Source organism: Nicotiana tabacum, chromosome 20 (assembly GCF_000715075.1).
Source record: "Nicotiana tabacum cultivar K326 chromosome 20, ASM71507v2, whole genome shotgun sequence".
In the NCBI taxonomy this organism is placed as follows: domain Eukaryota; kingdom Viridiplantae; phylum Streptophyta; class Magnoliopsida; order Solanales; family Solanaceae; genus Nicotiana; species Nicotiana tabacum.
In genome coordinates, this window is record NC_134099.1 from 76,628,366 (window position 1) to 76,640,778 (window position 12,413).

General features: G+C 40.1%; 1 protein-coding gene across 1 annotated transcript; it reads left to right on the forward strand.

Moving 5' to 3' along the window:
* Window positions 1–7,957: 7,957 nt before the first annotated feature.
* LOC107765816 (two-component response regulator ARR15-like) lies at window positions 7,958–9,498 on the forward strand. Its single transcript, XM_016584516.2, has 5 exons — window positions 7,958–8,239; window positions 8,324–8,400; window positions 8,671–8,748; window positions 8,880–8,950; window positions 9,106–9,498. Exons 1-5 carry the CDS (start codon window positions 8,125–8,127, stop codon window positions 9,335–9,337), a joined length of 573 nt encoding a protein of 190 aa, XP_016440002.1. The 5' UTR covers window positions 7,958–8,124; the 3' UTR covers window positions 9,338–9,498.
* Window positions 9,499–12,413: the final 2,915 nt, after the last annotated feature.

Sequence of the window (12,413 nt, forward strand, 5' to 3'; positions counted from 1 at the left end):
GTCCAGTAACAAAATCCATCGTAATCCTCTCCCACTTCCACTCGGGAAGTGCAATCCTCTGAAATAGACCACCAGGCCTTTGATGCTTGTACTTAACCTACTGACAATTCAAATACCGAGCCACATGCACAATGATGTCTTTCTTCATCTTACGCCACCAATAGTGCTGCCTCAGATCCTGATACATCTTCGCGGCGCCCGGGTGAATGGAATACCGAGAACTGTGGGCCTCCGCTAAGATCAACTCTCGAATCCCATCAACATTGGGCACACAAACTCGCCCCTGCAATCTCAGTACACCATCATCATCTAAGGTTACTTTCTTAGCACCTCCATGCTGCACCGTGTCTCTCAATACACACAAATGGGGATCATCGAATTGCCAATCACGGATATGCTCTAATAACGAAGAACGAGCGACCGTGCAAGCTAATACTCGACTAGGCTCAGAAATGTCCAACCTCACAAACTGATTGGCCAAAGCCTGAACGTCCAAAGCAAGTGGTCTCTCTCCAACCGGAATATAAGCAAGACTGCCCATACTGGCTGACTTCCTACTCAAGGCATCGGCCACCACGTTGGCCTTTCCCGGGTGATATAAGATAGTAATGTCATAATCTTTTAGCAACTCTAACCACTCCTCTGCCTCAAATTCAACTCTTTCTGCTTGAACAAATACTGAAGACTCTTATGATCCGTGAACACCTCACACGCCACACCATACAGATAGTGCCTCCAAATCTTCAATGCGTGAACAATGGCTGCCAACTCCAAGTCATGCACTGGATAGTTCTTCTCATGAACCTTCAACTGCCTCGAAGCATAGGCAATGACCTTGTCATCCTGCATCAACACTGCACCAAGTCCAATGCGAGATGCATCACAATAGACTGTATAGGGCCCTGAACCTGTGGGCAAAACCAACACCGGTGCCGTGGTCAGAGCTGCCTTGAGCCTCTGAAAGCTCGTCTCACACTCATCTGACCACCTGAACTGGGCACCCTTCTGGGTCAATCTGGTCATAGGGGCTTCAATGGATGAAAACCCCTCCACGAACCGACGGTAGTAACCTGCTAACCCTAGGAAACTCCGACTCTCCGTAGCTGAAGTTGGTCGAGGCCAGTTCTTGACTGTCTCTATCTTCTTTGGGTCTACCTGAATACCTGCTGCTGATACGACATGACCCAGGAATGCGACCGAACTCAACCAGAACTCGCACTTTAAGAACTTAGCATACAACTGACTATCCTTCAGGGTCTGAAGAACCACTCTGAGGTGTTGCTCATGCTCCTCCTGACTGCGGGAGTATATAAGAATATCGTCAATAAAGACTATAACGAACAAGTACAAATAAGGTCTGAACACTCGGTTCATCAACTCCATAAACGTTGCTGGGGCATTAGTCAATCCGAATGACATGACCAAAAACTCATAGTGCCCATACCGAGTGTGAAATGCTGTCTTAGGGACATCAGACGCCCTAATCCTCAGCTGGTGGTAGCCAGATCTCAAATCTATCTTTGAAAACACCCTCGCACCCTGAAGTTGGTCGAACAAATCGTCAATCCGCGGCAGTGGATACTTGTTCTTTATCGTTACCTTGTTCAACTGCCGGTAATCAATGCACATCCTCATCGACCCATCCTTTTTCTTCACGAACAACACTGGTGCACCCCAAGGTGATACACTGGTCTAATGAAACCCTTATCAAGCAAGTCCTGAAGCTGCTTTTTCAACTCTTTCAACTCTGGCGGGGCCATGCGATATGTCAGAATGGAAATAGGCTGAGTGCCCGAAGCCAGATCAATACAGAAATCAATATACTTGTCGGGCGGCATACCCGGCAGGTCTGAAGGGAAAACCTCGAGGAACTCCCGAACAATAGGAACAAAGTCAATTGATGGAACCTCTGCGCTAGAGTCGCAAACATACGCTAGATATGCTAGACACCCCTTCTCGACCATACGTCGAGCTTTAACATACGAAATAACACTGCGGGTGGCATGGCCTGGGGTCCCTCTCTACTCAAGTTGGGGCAAATCTGGCAAGGCCAAGGTCACGGTCTTGGCGTGACAATCCAGAATCGCATGATACGGGGACAACTAGTCCATCCCCAATATAGCGTCAAAGTCCACCATATCTAAAAGCAATAAGTCGACACGGGTCTCAAGACCATCAAATACCACCACACATGAACGATGCACTCGGTCGACCACTATAGATTCACCAACTGGTGTGGACACATATACAGGAATACCCAAAGCCTCACTAGGCATGATCAAATAGGACGACACATAAGAATATGTAGATCCCGGGTCAAATAACACAGAAGCACCCCTACCATAGACCATAATACTACCTATAATCACAGCATCTGATGACTCGGCCTCTGGCCTGGCCGGCAAAGCATAACAACAGGGCTGACCCCCACCTCCTTGAACTGTGTCTCTGCGGCGATCGGCTGTTGGCTGACCCCTGCCTCTGGCGGTCCGAGCTCCACCTCTACAGTTTCTCCCTCCATCCCTATGATCCCTACCCCCGCCTCTAGCTGGTTGGGCGACCTATGGATCACCTACTGCCTGAATCGTAGGGCGAGGACCCTACTGCTGAGAACTACTCGAGGCTCGGGGGCAAAACCTGACAATGTGACTCGGATCACCACAACCATAACATGCCCTCGGCTGCTGGGACTGCTGGCCCTATCGACCTGTATGTCCTCCCCTGAAGCTCTGAAGTGGCGGTGCACTGATGGGGGCTGGTGGTGCACTGAAGGTCTGCTGACCCGAATAATAATGCTGAGGACCACCACCGCCTGGTGTACCATGAGAAGCCTGGAGAGCTGACTGAAAGGGCCTCGAAGGATGGCCTCTACCATAAGAATCCCTACCTCCATACGAGGTACCACTGAATCTACCAGAATGATGGGGCCTCTTATCAGACCCATGACCACCTCCTGGAGCAAGTTCCATCTCTATCCGGCCGGCACCATCTGCCGCCTCCTGAAATGAAATCTCACCACCAGCACTCATGGCCATCTGAACACGGATCGGCTGGGCCAACCCATTAACAAACCTCTGCACCCTTTCTCTCTCTGTGGGGAGTATCACAATGACATGACGAGCGAGATCAATGAACCGGGTCTCATACTGGGTAACCGTCATAGGACCCTGCTGGAGACGCTCAAACTACCTGCGAAGAGCATCTCGCTGAGTAACTGGAAGGAACTTCCCCAGAAATAACTCTGAAAACTGATCCCAGGTCAATGATGGCGACCCTGCTGGCCTGGCTAAATAGAAATCCCTCCACCAAGTCTTGGCGGATCCTGCCAGGTGAAAAGTGGAGAAATCGACCCCATTGGTCTCTACAATGCCCATAGTCCGTAGAACCTCATGACAGCTGAATATGAAATCCTGAGCGTCCTCTTAGGGAGTGCCATTATACGTAGTAGTGAAGAGCTTGGTGAAATGATCAATCCTCCACAAAGCATCTGCGGACATAGCCGCACCATCACTGGACTAAGCCGCAATACCTGGTTGGGCTGCCATAAGTGGTTGAACTGCCACGGCTAGCTGAACTGCTGGAACCTGAGCTTGAGGAGCTACCGGCTCTGGAGTACGAGTATCGGGAGTCTGAACCCCTCTCCCAGCCTGAGATGTGGCTGGAGCTACGGGAAGCAAACCTGCCCTAGAGATGCCCTCCATAAAGCCTACCAGTCGGACCAAAGCATCCTAAAGCACTGGAGTGGCTATGAAACCCTCTGGGACCTGAGTTGGGCCCACCGGAGCTGCTGGAGCTGGAACCCCTTCGTCGTAGTCAATATGAGGCTCCACCTCTGGGACTGCCGCTCGGGGCTGAGCTCTGCCCCGACCTCTGCCTCTGGCATGGCCTCGCCCTCTGCCCCTAATATGAGTTGCTGCTGGGGGCTCGGGCTGCTGCACGGTAGAAGAGGAAGCACGTGTTCTCGCTATCTGCGAAAGAACAGAGTGGAAAGACAATTAGTACTTGAGAAACAGAATCGCACAACAAGAATGAAAAAGGTGAAGTTTCCCTAACTCGGTAGCCTCTGCGGGATAAATACAGACGTCTCCATACCAATCCCTCAGACTCTACTGATCTTGTCCGTGAGTTGTGAGACCTAAGTAACCTAGTGCTCTGATACCAACTTGTCACGACCCGAATTCCTCACCATCGGGAGTCGTGATGGCGCCTACTGTCGGAGCTAGGCAAGCCAACCTTAACATACCTTTTCAACTATTTTTCAACAAGATAATAATAATAACAATAAATTCAAGCGAAAGCCTTAATTTAATATTAAATGAAAGAAAATGCGGAAAAACTAACATCATCCTCTACCCAAGATTTAGTGTCACAATACTCACGGACTACTATAAGATACTACAAATAAGAGTTTGAAAGAAAATACATAAGGAGTCTGCTCGATACAATGAAAACAAACAGAAATGAAATAAATGAGACTCAGGGCCCATGCACGCCAGCAAACTACCTAGGAGTCTCTGGACTGAAGGCACGCTCCCAATCTACTGCTACTACGGTCCGTAAGCTACTCCCGAATCTGTGCACAAAAAGGGCACAGAAGTGTAGCATCAACACAACCGACCTCATGTGCTGGTAAGTGCTTGGCCTAACCCCGGCGAGGTAGTGACGAGGCTAGACCGGACCTACCTCAATTAACCTGTACAGATATATGTGCAACAACGGAAAGATATATAGAATTTAAACAGATAATAGGGAGGGGACATGTTGTGGGGTGTAACAATTTAGATATAAGACCAACGAACAGAGAGATGGAAACTGAATAATTAACATCTATGAAAGAGAGCAAGTGAATCAACAACTGCACGGCACCAACGTTCATGCTTTTACTCTCAATTCTCACCAAAACTGTCAAATATAGTGCACGGCATCACCCTTCGTGCTTTTCCTCACATAACTCTCACATCAAGGCACGAAATGACCCTTCGTGCTCAAATAATTAGAGACATGGCACGGAAAGACCCTTCGTGCATCATTATCAAAACATGGCACGGAAAGACCCTTCGTGCATCATTATCAAAACATGGCACGGAAAGACCCTTCGTGCATAATCGCTCTTCCTCACCCAATCATCGATCACAACCAATTGGGGAAGGGAATATACAACAAGATTAAACATCCCGGCAAGGGAGAACAAATCAACAATAAGTCCCGGCAAGGGAAAAATACCACACTTCCTTCTTTAACTCATCTGCTTCTCAACTATCACTTCATAATTATATTAGCAAGTAATTAGCTCAACTGTTTCGCATCTTTCGAATTTAAAAGCAACTACGACTCACGGTCATGCTAGACTCCGGTGCATAGATAACCGTCACCATGCCTATACACCGTACTCCAAAGTTAACACGTAGCAAATAACATCCAAATTCTAATCCCTCAAGCCAAAGTTAGAACAAACACTTACCTCGAATGCTCCAAACTCAACTCATGCTTCTAGTATAGCTTTACCTCTTGATTCCACCACCAATCCGCTCGAATCTAGTCATAAGTTACTTAATCACATTAATAATTACTAAATGAATCACTCCCCATGCATGAAAATAAATTTTTACAAGGTTTTTCCCAAAATGGTCAAAAACACCCCCGGACCCACGTGGTCGAAACTCGAGGTTCGGACCAAAACCCGGTTACCCATTCTCCCACGAGTCCAAATATATGATTTGTTTTGAAATCGGACCTCAAATTGAGGTCCAACTCCTCAATTTGTAGAAAACCTAGGTTCTACCCAAAACACCCAATTTCACCCCGGAAAATCTTTGATTTGAAGTTGAAATTATGTTAAAAGATGTTATGGAATAAAGAAATTAAGTTAGAAATCACTTACCAATAGTTTTGGAGAAGAAAAGTTGTTTGGAAAATCGCCTCTTAGGTTTTGAGTTTTTGAAAAGTGAAAAATGACTGAGATTTTCCGAACTTGTATACCTTTCTGAGGACCTGGCACGGACCGCACAAAAATGCATCGCGGCCGCGCCGAGTGGGAGAAAAATTGGGGCTTCTCTGAACCCTTCCAGCGCGGACCGCACTGTTTTGGTGCGCGGCAACGCTGGTTAACCTGAAACCCTAGCCCTCAGACTCAGCCACGCGGACCGCACAGAAAGGCATCGCGGTCGCGCGGCTCCAGCGCAGACCGCATGGAAATGACCGCGGCCGCGCTGGTGTCTGCAACACCTGAACCTGCATTTTCTTAAGTTCAAGACCTCCCGTGCCCCATTCAAAACTCACCCGAGCCCTCGGGGCTCCAAAACCAAACATGCACACAACCTTAAAAACATCATACGGACTTACTCGTGCGATCAATTCGCCAAAATAACATCATATACATAGGATCAAGCCTCACACACATGATTTTCTTTCAACTTGCATAAAAACTCAAATTCCCCATTTTAAGTCCGAAACACGTCATATGACGTCCGTTTTTAGCCAAACTTTACAGATAGTGCTTAAAACATATTTAAGACTTGTACCGGGCGTCGGAACCAAAGTACGAGCCCGATACCACAGTTTTCTGATCAATTTTCTTCTTTATTTTCCTTAATTAATTTCAGAAAACAATTCCACACAAAAAATTTTTTCTCGGGCTTGGGACCTCGGAATTTAATTCCGGGCACATGCCCAAGTCCCATATTTTTCTACGGACCCTCCGGGACCGTCGAATCGCAGGTCCGGGTCCGTTTACCCAAAATGTTGACGGAAGTCAATATTATGCGTATTAAATATCAAAATTCATCAAATTTCTCGCAAAATTCGCATATTTCAACATAAAAGCTTTCCGGCTTCGCGCCCGGACTGCGCACGCAATATTGAGGCAACTAAAAACGATGTTTACAAGGCCTCGGAAGCACGGAACAAGGAAGAATTACGGTGATGACCCTTTGGGTCGTCACAGATATATATATATATATATATATATATATATATATATATATATATATATATATATAGCTATATATAAGCAATTTATACTAGTATATACATATATAGTTTACAAGAAAGTGCTTTATACTAGTATATACATATATAGTTTACAAGAAAGTGCCTTAGATAAAAACAAATAGCCTATATATATATATATATATATATATATATATATATATATATATATATATATATATATATACACACATATATATAAGGCACTATATATATCTCTAATACATATAAACTATATATATATATAAGGCAATATATATTACATAAGGCAATATATAATTATATATACACATAATACACCCTTATATATACATACTATACATACTATATATAAGCAATTTATACTAGTATATACATATATAGTTTACAAGAAAGTGTCTTACATTATATATATATATATATATATATATATATATATATATATATATATATAGACACACATATATATAAGGCACTATATATATCTCTAATACATATAAACTATATATATATATATATATATATATATATACTATATATATATATAAGGCAATATATATTACATAAGGCAATATATAATTATATATACACATAATACACCCTTATATATACATACTATATATACTATATATATTTATATAGCTATATATAAGCAATTTATACTAGTATATACATATATAGTTTACAAGAAAATGTCTTAGATAAAAAAAATTAAAAAAAAAATAGCCCGGAACAGAAAAAGCCCATTAGGCCCGCAGGCCCAGCCCATTTAACCCGGGACCATGTGGGCTTAGAACGCCGCAAGCCGGTTCCACACATTTAGCCCGTTAGGCCCGAGACCACCTCAGCCCAGCCCGCCTCAGACCCAGGCCCGTTTGGCCCAGGCCCGGACCACAATACAGCCTTAGTCCAAACAAAGAAACAGTAGGCAGGAACAATCACATTTAATAATAACGTCACATAAAGGGAGACAAGTAGGATCATGCTATTTAGATTTTCCAAGATCTTTCAGTATCCATTAGTAGATTTCTTTCCCTTTCCCCTCTCTCTCCATATCTACTTCAACTAGTACTATATATTTACTCCTTCCACCAATTCTGTACTGTACGTCCGATTCTATAAACAAAATATAACAGACCCATTTTTGTAGTGGAAAATATGGCTGGTGACTATTCCTTAAGTGGTGCACAGGAATTGCATGTTTTAGCCGTTGATGATAGTCATGTCGATAGGAAAGTTATTGAGCGATTGCTGAAAATCTCTTGCTGTAAAGGTTGTTTTTTTTTTATAGTTGAATTCTCTGTTGTGTGTCATCGCTAGTTGTGTGTTAAATTTTTCGGATGTATTTTGTTTGCAGTGACAGCAGTTGAGAGTGGAAGAATGGCTTTGCAATATTTGGGTTTTGATGGAGAGAAGAGTTCTCTAGGAATTGATGTAAGGACGATATTATTTCTATTTATAATCAGAAAGTGGAAGTTTCCTTACCATTTTGAACTAATGAATAAGAAAGTTTTTAAGTGGTTTCAAACTATAATGAGGAAAGATTGCAAATCAGAAAGTAGAAGTTTTCTCTACCATTTTGAACTAGGGATCATTGAGAAAACTCTGTTTGGTTTATTGTGAACGTTGAATTTGGCACTATTGAAGTTTGACTGGCTTTACCTAAAGCAATACGAATTTCTAAAGTAATTCATTGGTTTTCAGGAATTGAAGGTGAATCTGATAATGACTGATTATTCTATGCCTGGAATGACAGGATATGAACTTCTCAAGAAGATCAAGGTTTGTTTTAAAAGATGAGATTATGTTATAGTGTTTCATTTCTATAAAGCATTTATAACACATTTCTATGTCTGGTATAGTTGAAATTAAAATAAGTGATTTTGAATGACATATTTCTTATTTCTGAGCAGGGATCTTCGACGTTGAGCAAAATTCCTGTTGTGATTATGTCATCAGAAAAGATTTTAGCTCGTATTGATAGGTAAACACACTTTTATACCATCAATGTTTTTGTTTATTTGCTTTAGGTTTGGCCAATTAGATCGCCTTTTGTGTAAAGCTATACCAGCATTATCATCAATTCTCATCCATCCAAGGTCCTTCTAATCAAATAAATGTTCTTTTGCCTACGAATAGATGTTTGGAGGAAGGGGCCAAAGAGTTTCTCCAGAAGCCTGTCAAGCTTTCGGATGTTAAACGACTGAAAGATTTCATTTTGAGAGGGGAGAATGATAACAAGGAAACAGAGGAAATGAAACAAGTTAGTTGTCCCAGAAAGAGAAAACTTCAAGACTGTTCATCATCACCAAAATGTTCATCAACTCCATTATTGAAACATTCTCTGTTGAAGCACCCGAAGATTGCCTAAGCCTAACATGATTCATATGATTCCTACTTTTTATTTCTGATTTTACTAGGACAGTCGGTCTTGACACACTCGATCTGTATAAGGTCATTTTTGTTTGTATTACAACAAACACAATTTTGTACATCCTTTAGCTTATTACTACTATCTCACTAATTAGTGCATTTAAGCTACCTTTGCACTTGTCCATTTTACTTTTTATATTTATGCCAATGTACATGTGCTATTCAGGCTCTCGTGATGCTTCATTTGTAAGAAATTTATCTACGTTTAGAGTTAGGGTTAAAGAAACATGCGTTTATTGGTACAATAATCGACGGCTCATTTTAAGACCAACTTCAATAGTTAATGAATTTTACTTTACCACACATTATAAAATAAGAATCATATATTCACAATTCAGGTCAAGCCACTATCTTTCTCAGGTTACAATTAATCAATTTCAAGTCCAAATTCCATAACTGCCAGAATTTTTATCTATCTGTTGACTTGAAATATCCAAATCAAACTACTACCCCAAGGCTCAATTTGCAAATTTCAGACAAAAAAATAAAATAAAATTTCATTTGTTTGGATTAAATGGATATCTGAATTTAAAGCATTCAAATGTTAGTCTATTAAATGCATTTATTCTTTTTTTTTCACAGTTACTATTAGCTCTTAGTAAATTAAATCATTTAAATCTTGTATTGAGACTAATATTATTACACGTTCGCTTAAATTTTATGTCAAAGTAATCTTTTACCACCATTCTATTTTTTCTCATGGCCAATCACCACTACCGGCCACCTTTATGACCTGTTACCATCAACCACCTATGACCTAACTACCAACACCCTCTATATCATCAACTACCATCATCAACCACCATCAACAACCACCTCCACCACAAAGCACCGTCACCATCGATCACCACTGTCACTAGCCACAACCCTCAATCACCTCCTTCACTAGCTTTCACCGCACAACCATCATGCAACCACCACCAACGGCCTTTATCACCAGTTTCTATTGCACAATCACCATTACCAACCATCTTTACTACTTGTCGCCACCATCAACCGCCTCTATCGCCAACTTTTTGTTGCAGTCACCTCCTCCACCACTGCACATTCATTATCTCTAGCCACAATCGCCATCACCAACCTCCTCCATACAACCACGGTCACTACCAGTCACTACCTTAATATTATCATCCCTGACCACCACCATCGCCAGCCACCACCATTAGCTCTTAGAGTGTGGTTAATAAAAGTTACTCCCTCCGTTTAATTCATGTGAGGTAGTTTTGGTCGGCAAGAAGTTTAAAAACTCTTGAAAATTTATGGTCTTGAAAGCATAAAGGATAAAAAAAATTGTGGAGCCATTATAATTATATGATTGTAAAGAAAGAATTACAAAAAATACACTTCACTTCACACTATAACAAAAAATAACCCATATTTTTAAGTTTTACCTTACCTAGCCCATATTGTACATATTTTGAAAGCACTAGCAAATTCAAAATCTGTTTTCTTACGACCATTGCTTCTAAAAGTTATAGAGTTAAATCTATATTCTCACAACCATTGCTTTCACTCTCTTTTCTTCTCACATCTTCTACATAAGCTTCAAGAGGTCGTCCGCCATTACTGCTTCTTCCCTGTGTCAACTGGTTGCAATGTAAGAAAATTAAAGAATCAACATTCCACCATTGAAGGTCATTCAAAGTTTTGCTTTCAAAAATAAGATTTTTTGAGTTTGTTAGTTGTTTGGATTGGGTGTTGTTCCAATTGATTGAAAATATCAAAAGGAGTTCAAAATTTAAATTTGAAGTGATTTGGAGTATATTTGAGCAAGATTTTAGAATAAACACAAAGAAGAAGACCAAGTTAGTTTTTTGTATAATTATGTATAATATTGTATAATAGTGTATAAACACAATTTATACACTATTATACATTTTTATACACCTTTATACAAGCGTCTGTAGACGAACTACTTCCACAATTTTCAGTTGCAATTCTTGTTCAAAATCAGTCCAAATCTCCATTAAATGACTTCAAATTTTATATACAACCTCCTTATACTATTTCTAACAATTCTAGATAATACCCACTCCAAATTTCTCACAAAATCAAATTCGGAATCTAAACCCACATATTTAAGTTTGTTAAAAATCGAATTTTCACCATCCAAATAGATTTAGTTTGTTGAACTAATATTTGAATTAAAGTTACTGATTCGAAAATCTAAACTATATTAAAAGCACGAATGCCTTTAGTAAAATGTCGTTCGCCTTTTTTACCCCTTTAAAATAGAGTTCATATTGGACAAAATCGATATTTAAAATTGTTTCCTAATATTTAGAAATTTTAGATCAACTAAATTTTGTGCTTTAAATTCTTCCTTATTTGAACTAGGTAAGAAACCCTAATGTTTAGGACATTAAAATCAATTGAAAAATAAATTGTTAAAAAAAAAGGAAAGGAAAAACTATCAACAACCCCAATATTAGTGGTACGTGCGTTTAAAAATTGTTACTAATTTATGGGTTTTCCTTATATAGACCAACTTAATGCTACTTATGCTATTACGAGGAGAAAAAATATAATGCCACAAAGTTAAATGATGGAAACCATTGTAGACATGAACAAGACTTTTCAAATAAATATGAGAGAGTGATTAATTATTAATATTAATTTTTATAATTTATCTCATACTATAATATTAATTACACCTCAACAATTTCAATAAGTAACAATAAAAACATAAGAGAGAGAGGTGTTGGGTTGTTGGCAATAGTTAAAAAAACACGAATACCTTTGCAAATACAAATATCCAAACTTAAATATTAGATTGATTTATTATTCTTGAAAAATATAATTCTAAATAAATTATAACTATAGTCAAATATTTAAAACTTGTAATGAGTTAATATTATTAATTTCAATCAACAAAAATTAAATCATTTCTTTTAATAAGAATTAATATTAAAAATTTGAATTAACAAATTAAAAACATAAGTCCCATTCAATTTCTCTCCAAATTCATCATATAAGTAAACCCTTTTTTTTTTCAGTTGACAAAACTTTTAGAT